Below are 21444 nucleotides of genomic sequence, written 5' to 3' on the forward strand. Positions count from 1 at the left end.
CCATCCAGCCTGTGTAGCCCCATCTAGCCTATATAGCCCCATCCAGCCTGTGTAGCCCCATCCAGCCTATCTAGCCCCATCCAGCCTGTGTAGCCCCATCCAGCCTATATAGCCCCATCCAGCCTGTGTAGCCCCATCCAGCCTGTGTAGCCCCATCCAGCCTATATAGCCCCATCCAGCCTATATAGCCCCATCCAGCCTGTGTAGCCCCATCCAGCCTGTGTAGCCCCATCCAGGCTATCTAGCCCCATCCAGCCTGTGTAGCCCCATCCAGCCTGTGTAGCCCCATCCAGCCTATATAGCCCCATCCAGCCTATATAGCCCCATCCAGCCTGTGTAGCCCCATCCAGCCTATATAGCCCCATCCAGCCTGTGTAGCCCCATCCAGCCTATGTAGCCCCATCCAGCCTGTGTAGCCCCATCCAGCCTATATAGCCCCATCCAGCCTATATAGCCCCATCCAGCCTGTGTAGCCCTATCCAGCCTGTGTAGCCCCATCCAGCCTATATAGCCCCATCCAGCCTGTGTAGCCCCATCCAGCCTATGTAGCCCCATCCAGCCTGTGTAGCCCCATCCAGCCTGTGTAGCTCCATCCAGCCTATATAGCCCCATCCAGCCTGTGTAGCCCCATCCAGCCTATATAGCCCCATCCAGCCTGTGTAGCCCCATCCAGCCTATATAGCCCCATCCAGCCTGTGTAGCCCCATCCAGCCTATATAGCCCCATCCAGCCTGTGTAGCCCCATCCAGCCTATGTAGCCCCATCCAGCCTGTGTAGCCCCATCCAGCCTATATAGCCCCATCCAGCCTATATAGCCCCATCCAGCCTGTGTAGCCCTATCCAGCCTGTGTAGCCCCATCCAGCCTATATAGCCCCATCCAGCCTGTGTAGCCCCATCCAGCCTATGTAGCCCCATCCAGCCTGTGTAGCCCCATCCAGCCTGTGTAGCTCCATCCAGCCTATATAGCCCCATCCAGCCTGTGTAGCCCCATCCAGCCTATATAGCCCCATCCAGCCTGTGTAGCCCCATCCAGCCTATATAGCCCCATCCAGCCTGTGTAGCCCCATCCAGCCTATATAGCCCCATCCAGCCTGTGTAGCCCCATCCAGCCTATATAGCCCCATCCAGCCTATGGCTACTCGGGTCCTGTATATAATGTGCGCTCATCAGAGCGTGAGGGAGCACTCAGCACTAAGGATCTATAGGAGGAGGGGGGTAATTAGAGTGTGATGTGGCCGGATAACACCCTGTTTACAGTAAAGAGCAGACAATTGATAGGACAAGGGCGGTGTAATGTCAACAAGCTGGAACACAGGGAGAGGCGGCCTGACATTGCTTTCACACACGTCTCTCAGCTCTGTGCCTGGGAGGGGGCACTTATAGGGCACTTGTGGCGCTGCCAGGGCTGGACGAGGAGATGCAGAGGGTCACTGAGGAAGAGCTGCACAACTTCCTCCTGAATACGGTACAATGTGTGTGTGTGTGTTGTGGGTCTGTGTGTCACACGCTGGGCCAGGGATGCTGCAGATTTAGAAGTGTGGATTTGGGAAGCTGGGCGCAGTCAAATGGCCACAAGACACTTTTATCCTGTGCATGTCGCAGTGGGTGGGCACTGAGTGAGCGCTTGCTGGGATTGGTCTGCATGCCGGGTAGTATAAAAGACAATTGCCCTGATTTCTACTGTAAACATTTCCTGAATCACATACAGGACAATAGAGCTTAATAATCACCAGAAGGTTCCAGCATCGCTGGTTATAGGGGTTTCCTCCATCTCTCACCCCTATACTAACCTACCTCCCATCTGTCATCTACTTACCTCCTGTCTATAACCCAGCCCTATACTAACCTACCTCCCATCTGTCATCTACTTACCTCCTGTCTATAACCCAGCCCTATACTAACCTACCTCCCATCTGTCATCTGGCAGCTACTTACCCCCTGTCTATAACCCAGCCCTATACTAACCTCCCTCCCGTCTGTCATCTGTCATCTACTTACCTCCTGTCTATAACCCAGCCCTATACTAACCTCCCTCCCGTCTGTCATCTGTCAGCTACTTACCTCCTGTCTATAACCCAGCCCTATACTAACCTCCCTCCCGTCTGTCAACTGTCAGCTACTTACCTCCTGTCTATAACCCAGCCCTATACTAACCTCCCTTCCGTCTGTCAGATACTTACCTCCTGTCTATAACCCAGCCCTATGCTAACTTACCTCCCATCTGTCATCTACTTACCTCCTGTCTATAGCCCAGCCCTATACTAACCTCTCTCCCATCTGTCATCTACTTACCTCCTATCTATAACCCAGCCCTATACTAACCTCTCTCCCATCTGTCATCTACTTACCTCCTGTCTATAACCCAGCCCTATACTAACCTCCCTCCCGTCTGTCATCTGTCAGCTACTTACCTCCTGTCTATAACCCAGCCCTATACTAACCTCCCTCCCGTCTGTCATCTGTCAGCTACTTACCTCCTGTCTATAACCCAGCCCTATACTAACCTCCCTCCCATCTGTCATCTGGCAGCTACTTACCTCCTGTCTATAACCCAGCCCTATACTAACCTCCATCCCCATACGAACCTCCCTCCCGTCTGTCATCTGACAGCTACTTACCTCCTGTCTATAACCAAGCCCTATACTAACCTCCCTCCCTTCTGTCATCTGACAGCTACTTACCTCCTGTCTATAACCCAGCCCTATACTAATCTCTCTCCCATCTGTCATCTAGCAGCTACTTACCTCCTGTCTATAGCCCAGCCCTATACTAACCTCCCTCCCGTCTGTCATCTGTCAGCTACTTACCTCCTGTCTATAACCCAGCCCTATACTAACCTCCCTCCCGTCTGTCATCTGTCATTTACTTACCCCCTGTCTATAACCCAGCCCTATACTAACCTCTCTCCCATCTGTCATCTAGCAGCTACTTACCTCCTGTCTATAACCCAGCCCTATACTAACCTCCCTCCCGTCTGTCATCTGTCAGCTACTTACCTACTGTCTATAACCCAGCCCTATACTAACCTCCCTCCCGTCTGTCATCTAGCAGCTACTTACCTCCTGTCTATAACCGAGCCCTATACTAACCTCCCTCCCGTCTGTCATCTGTCAGCTACTTACCTCCAGTCTATAACCCAGCCCTATACTAACCTCCCTCCGGTCTGTCAGATACTTACCTCCTGTCTATAACCCAGCCCTATACTAACCTCCCTCCCGTCTGTCATCTGTCAGATACTTACCTCCTGTCTATAACCCAGCCCTATACTAACCTCTCTCCAATCTGTCATCTACTTACCTCCTGTCTATAGCCCAGCCCTATACTAACCTCTCTCCCATCTGTCATCTACTTACCTCCTGTCTATAACCCAGCCCTATACTAACCTCTCTCCCATCTGTCATCTACTTACCTCCTGTCTATAACCCAGCCCTATACTAACCTCCCTCCCGTCTGTCATCTGTCAGCTACTTACCTCCTGTCTATAACCCAGCCCTATACTAACCTCCCTCCCGTCTGTCACCTGTCAGCTACTTACCTCCTGTCTATAACCCAGCCCTATACTAACCTCCCTCCAGTCTGTCAGATACTTACCTCCTGTCTATAACCCAGCTCTATACTAACCTCCCTCCCATCTGTCATCTACTTGCCTCCTGTCTATAACCCAGCCCTATACTAACCTCCCTCCCATCTGCCATCTGGCAGCTACTTACCTCCTGTCTATAACCCAGCCCTATACTAACTTCCCTCCCGTCTGTCATCTGACAGCTACTTACCTCCTGTCTATAACCAGGCCCTATACTAACCTCCCTCCCGTCTGTCATCTGGCAGCTACTTACCTCCTGTCTATAACTCAGCCCTATACTAACCTCCCTCCCGTCTGTCATCTGACAGCTACTTACCTCCTGTCTATAACCCAGCCCTATACTAACCTCCATCCCCATATGAACCTCACTCCCGTCTGTCATCTGACAGCTACTTACCTCTTGTCTATAACCAAGCCCTATACTAACCTCCCTCCCTTCTGTCATCTGACAGCTACTTACCTCCTGTCTATAACCCAGCCCTATACTAATCTCTCTCCCATCTGTCATCTGGCAGCTACTTACCTCCTGTCTATAACCCAGCCCTATACTAACTTCCCTCCCATCTGTCATCTGACAGCTACTTACCCCGTCTATAACCCAGTCCTATACTAATCTCCCTCCCGTCTGTCATCTGGCAACTACTTACCTCCTGTCTATAACCCAGCCCTATACTAGCCTCCCTCCCGTCTGTCATCTAGCAGCTTCTTACCTCCTGTCTATAACCCAGCCCTATACTAACCTCCCTCCCGTCTGTCATCTGTCAGCTACTTACCCCCTGTCTATAACCCAGCCCTATACTAACCTCTCTCCCATCTGTCATCTAGCAGCTACTTACCTCCTGTCTATAACCCAGCCCTATACTAACCTCCCTCCCGTCTTTCATCTGGCAACTACTTACCTCCTGTCTATAACCCAGCCCTATACTAACCTCCCTCCCGTCTGTCATCTAGCAGCTACTTACCTCCTGTCTATAACCCAGCCCTATACTAACCTCCCTCCCGTCTGTCATCTGTCAGCTACTTACCCCCTGTCTATAACCCAGCCCTATACTAACCTCTCTCCCATCTGTCATCTAGCAGCTACTTACCTCCTGTCTATAACCCAGCCCTATACTAACCTCCCTCCCGTCTGTCATCTGTCAGCTACTTACCTCCTGTCTATAACCCAGCCCTATACCAACCTCCCTCCCGTCTGTCATCTAGCAGCTACTTACCTCCTGTCTATAACCCAGCCCTATACTAACCTCCCTCCCGTCTGTCATCTGTCAGATACTTACCTCCTGTCTATAACCCAGCCCTATACTAACCTCCCTCCTGTCTCTCATCTGACAGCTACTTACCCCCTGTCTATAACCCAGCCCTAAACTAACCTCCCTCCCGTCTGTCATCTGACAGCTACTTACCTCCTGTCTATAACCCAGCCCTATACTAACCTCTCTCCCATCTGTCATCTAGCAGCTACTTACCTCCTGTCTATAACCCAGCCCTATACTAACCTCCCTCCCGTCTTTCATCTGGCAACTACTTACCTCCTGTCTATAACCCAGCCCTATACTAACCTCCCTCCCGTCTGTCATCTAGCAGCTACTTACCTCCTGTCTATAACCCAGCCCTATACTAACCTCCCTCCCGTCTGTCATCTGTCAGCTACTTACCCCCTGTCTATAACCCAGCCCTATACTAACCTCTCTCCCATCTGTCATCTAGCAGCTACTTACCTCCTGTCTATAACCCAGCCCTATACTAACCTCCCTCCCGTCTGTCATCTGTCAGCTACTTACCTCCTGTCTATAACCCAGCCCTATACCAACCTCCCTCCCGTCTGTCATCTAGCAGCTACTTACCTCCTGTCTATAACCCAGCCCTATACTAACCTCCCTCCCGTCTGTCATCTGTCAGATACTTACCTCCTGTCTATAACCCAGCCCTATACTAACCTCCCTCCTGTCTCTCATCTGACAGCTACTTACCCCCTGTCTATAACCCAGCCCTAAACTAACCTCCCTCCCGTCTGTCATCTGACAGCTACTTACCTCCTGTCTATAACCCAGCCCTATACTAACCTCTCTCCCATCTGTCATCTAGCAGCTACTTACCTCCTGTCTATAACCCAGCCCTATACTAACCTCCCTCCCGTCTGTCATCTGTCAGCTACTTACCTCCTGTCTATAACCCAGCCCTATACTAACCTCCCTCCCGTCTGTCATCTAGCAGCTACTTACCTCCTGTCTATAACCCAGCCCTATACTAACCTCCCTCCCGTCTGTCATCTGTCAGCTACTTACCCCCTGTCTATAACCCAGCCCTATACTAACCTCTCTCCCATCTGTCATCTAGCAGCTACTTACCTCCTGTCTATAACCCAGCCCTATACTAACCTCCCTCCCGTCTGTCATCTGTCAGCTACTTACCTCCTGTCTATAACCCAGCCCTATACCAACCTCCCTCCCGTCTGTCATCTAGCAGCTACTTACCTCCTGTCTATAACCCAGCCCTATACTAACCTCCCTCCCGTCTGTCATCTGTCAGATACTTACCTCCTGTCTATAACCCAGCCCTATACTAACCTCCCTCCCGTCTGTCATCTAGCAGCTACTTACCTCCTGTCTATAACCTAGCCCTATACTAAACTTCCTCCCATCTGTCATCTGTCAGATACTTACCTCCTGTCTATAACCCAGCCCTATACTAACCTCCCTCCCATCTGTCATCTGGCAGCTACTTACCTCCTGTCTATAACCCAGCCCCATACTAACCTCCCTCCCATCTGTCATCTGACAGCTACTTACCTCCTCTCTATAACCAAGCCCTACACTAACCTCCCTCCCGTCTCTCATCTGACAGCTACTTACCCCCTATCTATAACCCAGCCCTATACTAACCTCCCTCCCGTCTGTCATCTGACAGCTACTTACCTCCTGTCTATAACCCAGCCCTATACTAACCTCCCTCCCGTCTGTCATCTAGCAGCTACTTACCTCCTGTCTATAACCCAGCCCTATACTAACCTCCCTCCCGTCTGTCATCTGTCAGCTACGTACCTCCTCTCTATAACCCAGCCCTATACTAACCTCCCTCCCGTCTGTCATATGTCAGATACTTACCTCCTCTCTATATCCCAGCCCTATACTAACCTCCCTCCCGTCTGGCATCTGGCAGCTACTTACCTCCTCTCTATAACCAAGCACTATACTAACCTCCCTCCTGTCTGTCATCTGACAAGCTACTTATCTCCTGTCTATAACCCAGCCCTATACTAACCTCCCTCCCATGTGTCATCTGGCAGCTACTTACCTCCTGTCTATAACCCAGCCCTATACTAACCTCCCTCCCATGTGTCATCTGGCAGCTACTTACCTCCTATCTATAACCCAGCCCTATACTAACCTCCCTCCCATCTGTCATCTGGCAGCTACTTACCTCCTCTCTATAACCCAGCACTATACTAACCTCCCTCCCGTCTGTCATCTGACAAGCTACTTACCTCCTGTCTATAACCCAGCCCTATACTAACCTCCCTCCCATGTGTCATCTGGCAGCTACTTACCCCGTGTCTATAGCCCAGCCCCATACTAACCTCCCTCCCATCTATCATCTGACAGCTACTTACCTCCTGTCTATAGCCCAGCCCTGTACTAACCTCCCTCCCATCTGTCATCTGGCAGCTACTTACCTCCTGTCTATAACCCAGCCCTATACTAACCTCCGTTCCGTCTGTCTTCTGGCAACTACTTACAGTACCTCCTGTCTATAACTCAGCTCTATACTAACCTCCTTCCCATCTGGCAGCTACTTACCTCCTGTCTATAGCCCAGCCCTATACTAACCTCCCTCCCATCTGTCATCTGGCAGCTACTTACCTCCTGTCTATAGCTCAGACTTATACTAACCTCCCTCCCATCTGTCATCCACCCAATTACTTACTAATCTACCCTCTCTGACTGTCATCCAGCCAACTATCTACTAACCTACCCTCCCTGACTGTCATCCACCCAACTACCTACTAACCTACCCTACCTTACTGTTATCCACCCAACTACCTACTAACCTACCCTACCTGACTGTCATCCACCCAACTATCTATAAACCAACCCTACCTGACTGTCATCCACCCAACTACCTACTAACCTACCCTACCTTTCTGTCATCCACCCAACTACCTACTAACCTACCCTCCCTGACTGTCATCCACCCAACTACCTACTAACCTACCCTCCCTGACTATCATCCACCCAACTACCTACTAACCTACCTTTCTGTCATCCACCCAAATACCTACTAACATACCATCCCTGACTGTCATCCACCCAACTACCTACAAACCTACCTTACCTGATTGTCATCCACCCAACTACCTACTAACCTACCCTACCTTACTGTCATCCACCCAACTATCTACTAACCTACCCTACCTGACTGTCATCCACCCAACTACCTACTAACCTACCCTACCTTTCTGTCATCCACCCAACTACCTACTAACCTACCCTCCCTGACTGTCATCCACCCAACTACCTACTAACCTACCCTCCCTGACTGTCATCCACCCAACTACCTACCCTACCTTTCTACCATCCACCCAAATACCTACTAACATACCATCCCTGACTGTCATCCACCCAACTACCTACTAACCTACCTTACCTGACTGTCATCCACCCAACTACCTACTAACATTCCCTACCTTACTGTCATCCACCCAACTATCTACTAACCTACCCTACCTGACTGTCATCCACCCAACTACCTACTAACCTACCCTACCTTTCTGTCATCCACCCAACTACCTACTAACTAACCCTACCTGACTGTCATCCACCCAACTACCTACTAACCTACCCTACCTGACTGTCATCCACCCAACTACCTACTAACCTACCCTACCTTACTGTCATCCACCCAACTATCTACTAACCTACCCTACCTGACTGTCATCCACCCAACTACCTACTAACCTACCCTACCTTTCTGTCATCCACCCAACTACCTACTAACCTAGCCTACCTGACTGTCATCCACCCAACTACCTACTAACCTACCCTACCTGACTGTCATCCACCCAACTATCTACTAACCTACCCTACCTGACTGTCATCCACCCAACTACCTACTAACCTACCCTACCTTTCTGTCATCCACCCAACTATCTACTAACCTACCCTACTTTACTGTCATCCACCCAACTATCTACTAACCTACCATCCCTGACTGTCATCCACCCAACTACCTACTAACCTACCATCGCTGACTGTCATCCACCTAACTACCTACTAACCTTCCTCCCGTCTGTCATCTGGCAGCTAATTACCCCCTGTCTATAGCCCAGCCCTATACTAACCTCCATCCCTATACTAACCTCCCTCCCGTCTGTCATCTGGCAGCTAATTACCCCCTGTCTATAGCCCAACCCTATACTAACCTCCATCCCTATACTAACTTCCCTACCATCTGTCATCTGGCAGCTACTTACCACCTGTCTATAACCCAGCCCTATACTATCCTCCCTTCCGGCTGTCATCTGGCAGCTACTTACCTCCTGTCTATAGCCCAGCCCTATACTAACCTCCCTACCGTCTGTCATCTGGCACCTACTTACCTCCTGTCTATAACCTAGCCCTATACTAACCTCCCTCCCGTCTCTCACCTAGCAGCTACTTACCTCCTGTCTATAACCCAGCCCTATACTAACCTCCCTCCCGTCTATCATCTTGCAGCTACTCACTTCCTGTCTATAGCCCAGCCCTGTACTAACCTCCCTCCCATCTGTCATCTGGCAGCTAATTACCTCCTGTCTATAGCCCAGCCCTATACTAACCTCCCTCCTGTCTGTCATCTGGCAGCTAATTACCTCCTGTCTATAACCCAGCCCTATACTAACCTCCCTCCCGTCTGTCATCCAACCAACTATCTACTAACCTACCATTCCTGATTGTCATCCACCCAACAATATACTAACCTACCTACCTGAATTTCATCCACCCAACTATTTACTAACCTATCCTACCTGACTGCCATCTGCCTAACTATAAACTAACCTACTGTATCTGACTGCCATCTGCCCAAATACATACTAACCTACCCTACCTTACTGTTATCCACCCAACTATCTACTAACCTACCCTACCTGACTGTCATCCACCCAACTACTAACCTACCCTCCATGACTATCATCCACTCAACTACCTACTAACCTACCCTACCTGATTGTCATCCACCCAACTACCTACTAACCTACCCTACCTTTCTGTCATCCACCCAACTATCTACTAACCTACCCTACTTTACTGTCATCCACCCAACTATCTACTAACCTACCCTACCTGACTGTCATCCACCCAACTACTAACCTACCCTCCATGACTATCATCCACTCAACTACCTACTAACCTACCCTACCTGATTGTCATCCACCCAACTATCTACTAATCTACCATACCTGTCATCCACCCAACTACCTACTAACCTACCCTCCCCGTCTGCCATCCGACAACTATGTACTAACCTCTTCTACCTGACTGTCATCCACCCAACTGCCTGCTAACCTACCATCCCCATCTGACATCTGCCCAAATACATACTAACTTACCCTACCTGTCATCCTCCTAACTATCTACTAACCTACCATCCCTGACTGTCATCCGCCCAACTATCTACTAACCTATCCTACCTGACTGCCATCTGCCTAACTATAACTAAACTACCGTACCTGACTGCCATCTGCCCAAATACATACTAACCTACTCTACCTGACTGTTATCAACCCATCTACTAACCTAGCCTACCTGACTGTCATCCACCCAAATATCTACTAACCTACCCTCCCTGACTGTCATCCACTCAACTACCTACTAACCTACCCTACCTAACTGTCATCCATCAAACTACTAACCTACCATACCTGTCATCCACCCAACTATCTACTAACCTACCTTACCTGTCATGACACCCAACTATCTACTATCCTACCCTACCTGTCATCCGCCCAACTATCTACTACTCTACCCTAACTGACAGTCATCCGCCCAACTATCTACTAACCTACCCTACCTGTCATCCACCCAACTACCTACTAATCTATCCTACCTGACTGTCATCCACCCATCTGTCTACTAACCTATCCTACCTGTCATCCACCCAACTAACTACTAACCTATCCTACCTGTCCTCCATCCAACTATCTACTAACCTACCATACCTGACTGTCTTCCACCCAACTCTCTACTAACCTACCCTCCCTGACTGTCATCCATCAAACTATCTACTAACCTACCATACCTGTCATCCACCCAACTATCTACTAACCTACCCTACCTGTCATGACAACCAACTATCTACTAACCTACCATACCTGAATGTCATCCACCCAACTATCTACTAACCTACCCTACCTGTCATCCACCCAACTATCTACTAACCTACCATACCTGACTATGATCCGCCAAACTATCTCCTAACCTACCCTTTCTGACAGTCATCCGCCCAACTATCTACTAACCTATCCTACCTGACTTTCATCCACCCAACTAACTACTAACCTATCCTAACTGTCATCCACCCAACTACCTACTAATCTATCCTACCTGACTGTCATCCACCCATCTGTCTACTAACCTATCCTACCTGTCATCCACCCAACTAACTACTAACCTATCCTACCTGTCCTCCATCCAACTATCTACTAACCTACCATACCTGACTGTCTTCCACCCAACTCTCTACTAACCTACCCTCCCTGACTGTCATCCATCAAACTATCTACTAACCTACCATACCTGTCATCCACCCAACTATCTACTAACCTACCCTACCTGTCATGACAACCAACTATCTACTAACCTACCATACCTGAATGTCATCCACCCAACTATCTACTAACCTACCCTACCTGTCATCCACCCAACTATCTACTAACCTACCATACCTGACTATGATCCGCCAAACTATCTCCTAACCTACCCTTTCTGACAGTCATCCGCCCAACTATCTACTAACCTATCCTACCTGACTTTCATCCACCCAACTAACTACTAACCTATCCTAACTGTCATCCACCCAACTATCTACTAACCTACCTACCTGACAATCATCCGCCCAACTACTTACTAACCTAACTACCTGACTGCCATCTGCCTATCTACTATTCTACCATACCTGACTGACATCTGCCTAACTTTTTACTAACCTACCGTACCTGACTGTCATCCACCCAACTATCTACTAACCTACGTACCTGTCATCCACCCAACTATCTACTAACCTACCTACCTGACTGTCATCCGCCCAACAACTTACTAACCTACCCTACCTGTCATCCACCCAACCAACTACTAACCTACCTACCTGACTTTCGTCCACCCAACTACTAACCTACCTACCTGACTGTCATCCGCCCAACTATCTACTAACCTATCCTACCTGACTGTCATCCACCCAATTACCTACTAATCCACCCTCACTGACTGTCATCCACCCAACTACCTACTAACCTACCCTAACTGACTGTCATCCATCCAACTATCTACTAACCTACCCTACCTGTCATCCGCCCAACTACCTACTAACCTACCCTCCCTGACTATCATCCACCCAACTACCTACTAACCTACCTTTCTGTCATCCACTCAAATACCTACTAACATACCATCCCTGACTGTCATCCACCCAACTACCTACAAACCTACCTTACCTTACTGTCATCCACCCAACTATCTACTAACCTACCCTACCTGACTGTCATCCACCCAACTACCTACTAACCTACCCTACCTTTCTGTCATCCACCCAACTACCTACTAACCTTCCCTCCCTGACTGTCATCCACCCAACTACCTACCCTACCTTTCTATCATCCACCCAAATACCTACTAACATACCATCCCTGACTGTCATCCACCCAACTACCTACTAACCTACCTTACCTGACTGTCATCCACCTAACTACCTACTAACCTACCCTACCTTACTGTCATCCACCCAACTATCTACTAACTTACCCTACCTGACTGTCATCCACCCAACTACCTACTAACCTACCCTACCTGACTGTCATCCACCCAACTACCTACTAACCTACCCTACCTTACTGTCATCCACCCAACTATCTACTAACCTACCCTACCTGACTGTCATCCACCCAGCTACCTACTAACCTACCCTACCTTTCTGTCATCCACCCAACTACCTACTAACCTACCCTACCTGACTGTCATCCACCCAACTACCTACTAACCTACCCTACCTGACTTTCATCCACCCAACTATCTACTAACCTACCCTACCTGACTGTCATCCACCCAACTACCTACTAACCTACCCTACCTTTCTGTCATCCACCCAACTACCTACTAACCTACCCTACTTTACTGTCATCCACCCAACTATCTACTAACCTACCCTACCTGACTGTCATCCACCCAACTATCTACTAACCTACCATCCCTTACTGTCATCCACCCAACTACCTACTAACCTACCATCGCTGACTGTCATCCGCCTAACTACCTACTAACCTTCCTCCCGTCTGTCATCTGGCAGCTAATTACCCCCTGTCTATAGCCCAGCCCTATACTAACCTCCATCCCTATACTAACCTCCCTCCCCTCTGTCATCTGGCAGCTAATTACCCCCTGTCTATAGCCCAGTCCTATACTAACCTCCATCCTTATACTAACTTCCCTACCATCTGTCATCTGGCAGCTACTTACCACCTTTCTATAACCCAGCCCTATACTATCCTCCCTTCCGGCTGTCATCTGGCACCTACTTACCTCCTGTCTATAACCTAGCCCTATACTAACCTTCCTCCCGTCTCTCACCTAGCAGCTACTTACCTCCTGTCTATAACCCAGCCCTATACTAACCTCCCTCCCGTCTATCATCTTGCAGCTACTCACTTCCTGTCTATAGCCCAGCCCTGTACTAACCTCCCTCCCATCTGTCATCTGGCAGCTAATTACCTCCTGACTATAGCCCAGCCCTATACTAACCTCCCTCCTGTCTGTCATCTGGCAGCTAATTACCTCCTGTCTATAACCCAGCCCTATACTAACCTCCCTCCCGTCTGTCATCCAACCAACTATCTACTAACCTACCATTCCTGATTGTCATCCACCCAACAATATACTAACCTACCCTACCTGACTGCCATCTGCCTAACTATAAACTAACCTACTGTATCTGACTGCCATCTGCCCAAATACATACTAACCTACCCTACCTTACTGTTATCCACCCAACTATCTACTAACCTACCCTACCTGACTGTCATCCACCCAACTACTAACCTACCCTCCATGACTATCATCCACTCAACTACCTACTAACCTACCCTACCTGATTGTCATCCATCCAACTATCTACTAATCTACCATACCTGTCATCCACCCAACTACCTACTAACCTACCCTCCCCGTCTGCCATCCGCCAACTATGTACTAACCTCTTCTACCTGACTGTCATCCACCCAACTGCCTGCTAACCTACCATCCCCATCTGACATCTGCCCAAATACATACTAACTTACCCTACCTGTCATCCTCCTAACTATCTACTAACCTACCATCCCTGACTGTCATCCGCCCAACTATCTACTAACCTATCCTACCTGACTGCCATCTGCCTAACTATAACTAACCTACCGTACCTGACTGCCATCTGCCCAAATACATACTAACCTACTCTACCTGACTGTTATCAACCCATCTACTAACCTAGCCTACCTGACTGTCATCCACCCAAATATCTACTAACCTACCCTCCCTGACTGTCATCCACTCAACTACCTACTAACCTACCCTACCTAACTGTCATCCATCAAACTACTAACCTACCATACCTGTCATCCACCCAACTATCTACTAACCTACCTTACCTGTCATGACACCCAACTATCTACTAACCTACCCTACCTGTCATCCGCCCAACTATCTACTACTCTACCCTACCTGACAGTCATCCGCCCAACTATCTACTAACCTACCCTACCTGTCATCCACCCAACTACCTACTAATCTATCCTACCTGACTGTCATCCACCCATCTGTCTACTAACCTATCCTACCTGTCATCCACCCAACTAACTACTAACCTATCCTACCTGTCCTCCATCCAACTATCTACTAACCTACTATACCTGACTGTCTTCCACCCAACTCTTTACTAACCTACCCTCCCTGACTGTCATCCATCAAACTATCTACTAACCTACCATACCTGTCATCCACCCAACTGTCTACTAACCTACCCTACCTGTCATGACAACCAACTATCTACTAACCTACCATACCTGAATGTCATCCACCCAACTATCTACTAACCTACCCTACCTGTCATCCACCAAACTATCTACTAACCTACCATACCCGACTATGATCCGCCAAACTATCTCCTAACCTACCCTTTCTGACAGTCATCCGCCCAACTATCTACTAACCTATCCTACCTGACTTTCATCCACCCAACTAACTACTAACCTATCCTAACTGTCATCCACCCAACTATCTACTAACCTACCTACCTGACAATCATCCGCCCAACTACTTACTAACCTAACTACCTGACTGCCATCTGCCTATCTACTATTCTACCATACCTGACTGACATCTGCCTAACTTTTTACTAACCTACCGTACCTGACTGTCATCCACCCAACTATCTACTAACCTACGTACCTGTCATCCACCCAACTATCTACTAACCTACCTACCTGACTGTCATCCGCCCAACAACTTACTAACCTACCCTACCTGTCATCCACCCAACCAACTACTAACCTACCTACCTGACTTTCGTCCACCCAACTACTAACCTACCTACCTGACTGTCATCCGCCCAACTATCTACTAACCTATCCTACCTGACTGCCATCTGCCTATCTACTAACCTACTATCCCTGACTGTCATCCACACAACTATCTACTAACCTACCCTACCTGTCATCGACCCAAATACTAACCTACCCTCCCTGACTGTCATCTGCCAAACTACCTACTAACCTACCCTACCTGACTGTCATCCACTCAACTACCTACTACCTACCCTACCTGACTGTCATCCACCCAACTATCTACTGACCTATCCTACCTGACTGTCATCCACCCAACTACCTGCTAACCTACCGTCCCCATCTGACATCTGCCCAAATACATACTAACCTATCCTACCTGACTGCCATCTGCCTATCTACTAACCTACCATACCTGACTGCCATCTGCCTAACTATCTACTAACCTACTGTACCTGACTGCCATCTGCCGAAATACATACTAACCTAGGCTACCTGACTGTTATCCTCCCAACTATCTACTAACCTACGCTACCTGACTGTCATCCACCCAACTATCTACTAACCTACCATCCCTGACTCTCAGCCACCCAACTACCTACTTACCTATCCTACCTGACTGTCATCCACCCAACTACCTACTAATCCACCCTCACTGACTGTCATCCACCCAACTACCTACTAACCTACCTTAACTGACTGTCATCCATCCAACTATCTACTAACCTACCCTACATGTCATCCGCCCAACTACCTACTAACCTACCCTACCTGACTGTCATCCGCCCAACTATCTACTAACCTACCCTCTCCATTTGACATCTGCCCAAACACATACTAACCTATCCTACCTGACTGCCATCTACTTATCTACTAACCTATCCTACCTGACTGTCATCCTCCCAACTATCTACTAACCTACCCTACCTGACTGTCATCCGCCCAACTACCTACTAACTTACCCTACCTGACTGTCATCTGCCCAACTATTTACTAACCTAACTACCTGACTCACATCTGCCTATCTACTAACCTACCTACCTGATTGCCATCTGCCTAACTATCTACTAACCTACTGTACCTGACTGTCATCCACCCAACTACCTACTAACCATCCCTACCTGACTGTCATTCGCCCAACTATCTACTATTATTTTTTAATTACCAGATATTTATATAGCGCACACATATTCCACCGCGCTTTACAGAGAATATTTGGCCATTCACATCAGTCCCTGCCCCAGTGGAGCTTACACTCTATATTCCCTAGCACATGTACACACAGACACATTCACACTAGGGTTAATTTATTTATTTATTTGTTGGGAGCCAATTAACCTACCAGTATATTTTTGGTTTGTGGGAAGAAACCGCAGCACTCGGAGGAAACGCACGCAAGCACGGGGAGAATATACAAACTTCACACAGTTAGGGCCATGCTGGGAATCGAACCCATGACGTCAGTGCTGTGAGGCAATAATGCTAACCATTACACCATCCGTACTGCCCAATCACACCATTACACCATCCGTACTGCCCAGTCACACCATTACACCATCCGTACTGCCCAATTACACCATCCGTACTGCGTAGTCACACCATTACACCATCCGTACTGCAGAATCACACCATTACACCATCCGTACTGCCCAATCACACCATTACACCATCCGTACTGCCCAATCACACCACTACACCATCCGTACTGCCCAATCACACCACTACACCATCCGTACTGCCCAATCACACCACTACACCATCCGTACTGCCCAATCACACCACTACACCATCCGTACTGCCCAATCACACCATTACACCATCCCTACTGCCCAATCACACCATTACACCATCCGTACTGCCCAATCACACCATTACACCATCCGTACTGCCCAATCACACCATTACACCATCCCTACTGCCCAATCACACCATTACACCATCCGTACTGCCCAATCACACCATTACACCATCCGTACTGCCCAATCACACCATTACACCATCCGTACTGCCCAATCACACATTACATCATCCGCACTGCCCAATCACACCATTACATCATCCGTACTGCCCAATCACACATTACACCATCCGCACTGCCCAATCACACCATTACACCATCCGCACTGCCCAATAAGACCATTACACCATCCGTACTGCCCAATCACCCCATTACACCATCCGTACTGCCCAATTACACCATTACACCATCCGTACTGCCCAATCACACCATTACACCATCCATACTGCCCAATCACACCATTACACCATCCGTACTGCCCAATCACACCACTACACCATCCGTACTGCCCAATCACACCACTACACCATCCGTACTGCCCAATCACACCATTACACCATCCGTACTGCCCAATCACACCATTACACCATCCGTACTGCCCAATCACACCATTACACCATCCGTACTGCCCAATCACACCACTAGGAGTAGAAACTCCTGCTAATCCGCTATATTCTGACACAATATAAGTAGCAGGTCACTGAGTTCTGCTCCAGGATCCCAGTATACAATATACCCCTATAAACTGTATTCTCTACTCTGTATGTTCTGCACCATCATTATATCCCCATTATTCTCTATATCTGTGTCCCAGTGGGATGGCCGCCACCGTCGCATCTCCCAAATGGTGGAAGAGGTGCAGAGCGTTATGCTGAAGCTGACATCACAGATCAGTCTCTGGGACTCCAGGTTTCATAGTATCTCCAACTCTGGGATCCATAGTGACAACCTGAAGGTGAGAGACAGTAATATCCATGCATAGGTACACAGCAGCTTCTTCCTCTGAGGAATTCTGTGCCTCACCTTGTGCCTCATCCTGTGCCTCACCTTGTGCCTCGCAGAGGAGCATAGGCTGGGGGAACAAGATGGCTGTGTGTGAAAGGAGCGGCACGTTAGGACAAGCTGGAGGAATTGCGCAGAGTGAGGGTGTGTCTAGTGGCGTAAGTGCAAATGGGTAGAAATGGCGCATCTTTTTTGGGCGGAGGGGCTTATTTCATGGACAAACTGCGCAATACAATACCTGCTCTCTCTCTCTTACACCTATTCCCATTCTCTCAGCCATACAGGTTATTTTCCATCACTGCCGCTGTGCAGTGGTTACCGGTGACAATTCATATCTAAGGCCAGGGCACACTATACTGTCTCATCCAACCTTGTAGCACTACAAACCCCAGCATGACCTGTCGCCTCAATCTCACAACAGAAGACATTGTTGCGTTAGATATACTCATCTTCAGTATGTTATTTATACAGCCCAGGAAATCAGAGATACCGGCAGCATAATGACCGGAAACTGGGAATCTCATTGTGCAGTTGTTCAATGTAGGGACATTTCCAGGTGCTTACCTGTAGTATCTGGAAGGAAAGTAGGGACAACTGGCGGCTATACAATATCTGTGATAGATCACTATTCAATGCAGTAGAACAAATGGTATACTCAGAAATGTATACCCAAGATGAGGAGACAGGCATGCTGGGGAGTGTAGTCCTCCAGGGGCTGCGGAGAGCGATTCGCACGTGACGCACTCAGTGGCCCCTGGAAAGTGCATTAGAAGGCTGGGACTATGCGGTTCCCGGGTCAGGCAGCACACAGGCCCATCATGATTAATACGGTATATATATAACGCTAAGGGGCGGAGCTGGCGTTATTATCACAGGGCACACTGCTGAGGTTTTTAAGTATTTTTTTTTTGTAAATTCGGCCACATTGCATTTCCCATTATAAGTATGGGGGAACGCGATGTGGGTTACTAAGAAAATGACAAAGGGTTTGGAGAAGTTTTTAATGAAAACGCCCCGTAATACATTCAGTGATACTATAATAATGTGAAACCAGAAAACCCCCTTTCCACATTATTATAGTAGAAATAATGTTAATAAATCGGCCTCTTAGTGTGATACTGTCCTGTTAAATAGGATTTTAATTACCTACCGGTAAATACTTTTATCGTAGTCCGTAGAGGATGCTGGGGTCCACATTAGTACCATGGGGTATAGACTGGTTCCTTGGGAGCCATGGGCACTTTAAGAGTTTGAGAGTGTAGGCTGGCTCCTCCCTCTATGCCCCTCCTCAGTCTAGAAACTGTGCCCGAGGAGACGGACATACTTCGAGAGAAAGAAATACACAGTGGTGAGATTCATACCAGCTCACACAAACAAGGCAAACCAAGCTAACTAGCTCGAAACAACAGCAACGGCTGAACAACAGTACTTAACTAAGTAACAACTGCAGGAAAACAAAGCGCTGGGCGGGCGCCCAGCATCCTCTACGGACTACGAGAAAAGGATTTAGTGGTAGGTAATTAAAATCCTATTTTCTCTTACGTCCTAGAGGATGCTGGGATCCACATTAGTGCCATGGGGATGTACCAAAGCTCCCAGTACGGGAGGGAGAGTGCGGAGGCTCCTGCAAAACCGATTGACCAAACTTTAGGTCCTCAGAGGCCAAAGTATTGAATTTGTAAAACTTCGCAAACATGTTCAATCCAGACCAAGTAGCCGCTCGGCAAAGTTGTAAAGCCGTGACACCCCGGGCAGCCGCCCAGGAAGAACCCACTTTCCAAGTAGAGTGAGCCTTAACAGATTTTGGACACGGCAATCCTGCCGTAGAATAAGCATTCTGGATAGCAAACCTGATCCAGCGAGAAATCGTCTGCTTAGAAGCAGGACACCCAACCTTGTTTGGATCATAAAGGACAGAGCGTCCGACTTTCTGTGACGAGAAGTTCTCTTCACATAAATCTTCAAAGCCCTCACAACATCCAAGGACTTTGAGGTAATTGAGGAGTCAGTAGCCACTGGCACCACAATAGCTTGGTTTATATGAAAAGCCGACACAACCTTCGGAAGAAATTGCTGACACGTCCTGAGCTCAGCTCTATCTTCATGGAAAATCAAGTAGGGGCTCTTGCAGGACAATGCCCCCAATTCCGACATATGTCTAGCAGATGCCAATGCCAATAGCATGACCACCTTTCAAGTAAGAAACTTGACATCGACCTCCTGTAAAGGTTCAAACCAATCCGACTGCAGGAACTGCAGCACCATATTAAGATCCCAAGGTGCGTAGGAGGCACAGAGGGAGGTTGGATGTGCAGAACCCCTTTCAAGAAAGTCTGAACCACAGGGAGGACCGCCAATTGTTTCTGGAAGAAAATGGACAAGGCCGAAATCTGGACTTTTATGGAGCCCAAATGCAGGCCCACATCCACTACTGCTTGCAGAAAGAGGAGAAACCGCCCTAGTTGAAACTCCACCGTAGGAAACTTCTTGGATTCACACCAAGAGATATACTTTTTCAAATTTGATGGTAGTGTTTAGACGTTACTCCTTTCCTAGCCTGTATCAGGGTAGGAATAACTTTGTTCGGAATGCCCTTCCGTGCTAAGATCTAGCGTTCAACCTCCATGCCATCAAACGTAGCCGTGATAAGTCTTGCTAAGCGAATGGCCCCTGTTGCAGAAGGTCCTCTCGAAGAGGAAGAGGCCTCAGATCTTCCGGCAGTAACTCCAGAAGATCCGCGTACCAAGCCCTTCTTGGCCAGTCCGGAGCAATGAGGATCGCCTGAACTCTTGTTCTTTTGAATAGTTTGAGAATCCTTGGGATGAGTGGAAGTGGGGGGAACACATATACTGACTGGAACACCCACGGGTTTACCAGGGTGTCCACTGCCACTGCTTCTGGGTCTCTCGACCTTGAACAGTACCTCAGAAGCTTCTTGTTGAGGTGGGAGGCCATCATGTCTATTTGATGTACGCCCCAAAGACTTGTCACCTCTGTGAACACCTCTGAGTGGAGGCCCCACTCTCCTGGATGGAGATCGTGTCTGCTGAGGAAGTCTGCTTCCCCGTTGTCCACACCCGGAATGAAGATTGCTGACAGCGCCACCACGTGCTTTTCCGCCCAGAGGATGATTCTTGTTACCTCTGACATTGCAGCTCTGCTCTTCGATCCGCCTTGTCGGTTTATGTAGGCCACTGTTGTTACATTGTCCGACTGAACCTGAATGGCCTGATCTTTCAGAAGATGTGCCGCTGTAGAAAACCGTTGTACACGGCCCT

General features: G+C 48.6%; 1 protein-coding gene across 1 annotated transcript in view; it reads left to right on the forward strand.

Moving 5' to 3' along the window:
• The first annotated feature begins 1193 nt into the window (after nt 1–1193).
• MAB21L3 (mab-21 like 3) overlaps nt 1194–21444 on the forward strand; it is an 80190-nt gene continuing 59939 nt past the window's right edge. The window contains exons 1-2 of the mRNA XM_063950570.1: nt 1194–1466; nt 17979–18119. Of these exons, the coding sequence (XP_063806640.1) occupies nt 1419–1466; nt 17979–18119 (189 nt within the window). The 5' untranslated portion in view covers nt 1194–1418. The remainder of the gene's footprint in view (nt 1467–17978; nt 18120–21444) is intronic.

The sequence above is a fragment of the Pseudophryne corroboree genome, chromosome 2 (genome assembly GCF_028390025.1).
Source record: "Pseudophryne corroboree isolate aPseCor3 chromosome 2, aPseCor3.hap2, whole genome shotgun sequence".
In the NCBI taxonomy this organism is placed as follows: Eukaryota; Metazoa; Chordata; class Amphibia; order Anura; family Myobatrachidae; genus Pseudophryne; species Pseudophryne corroboree.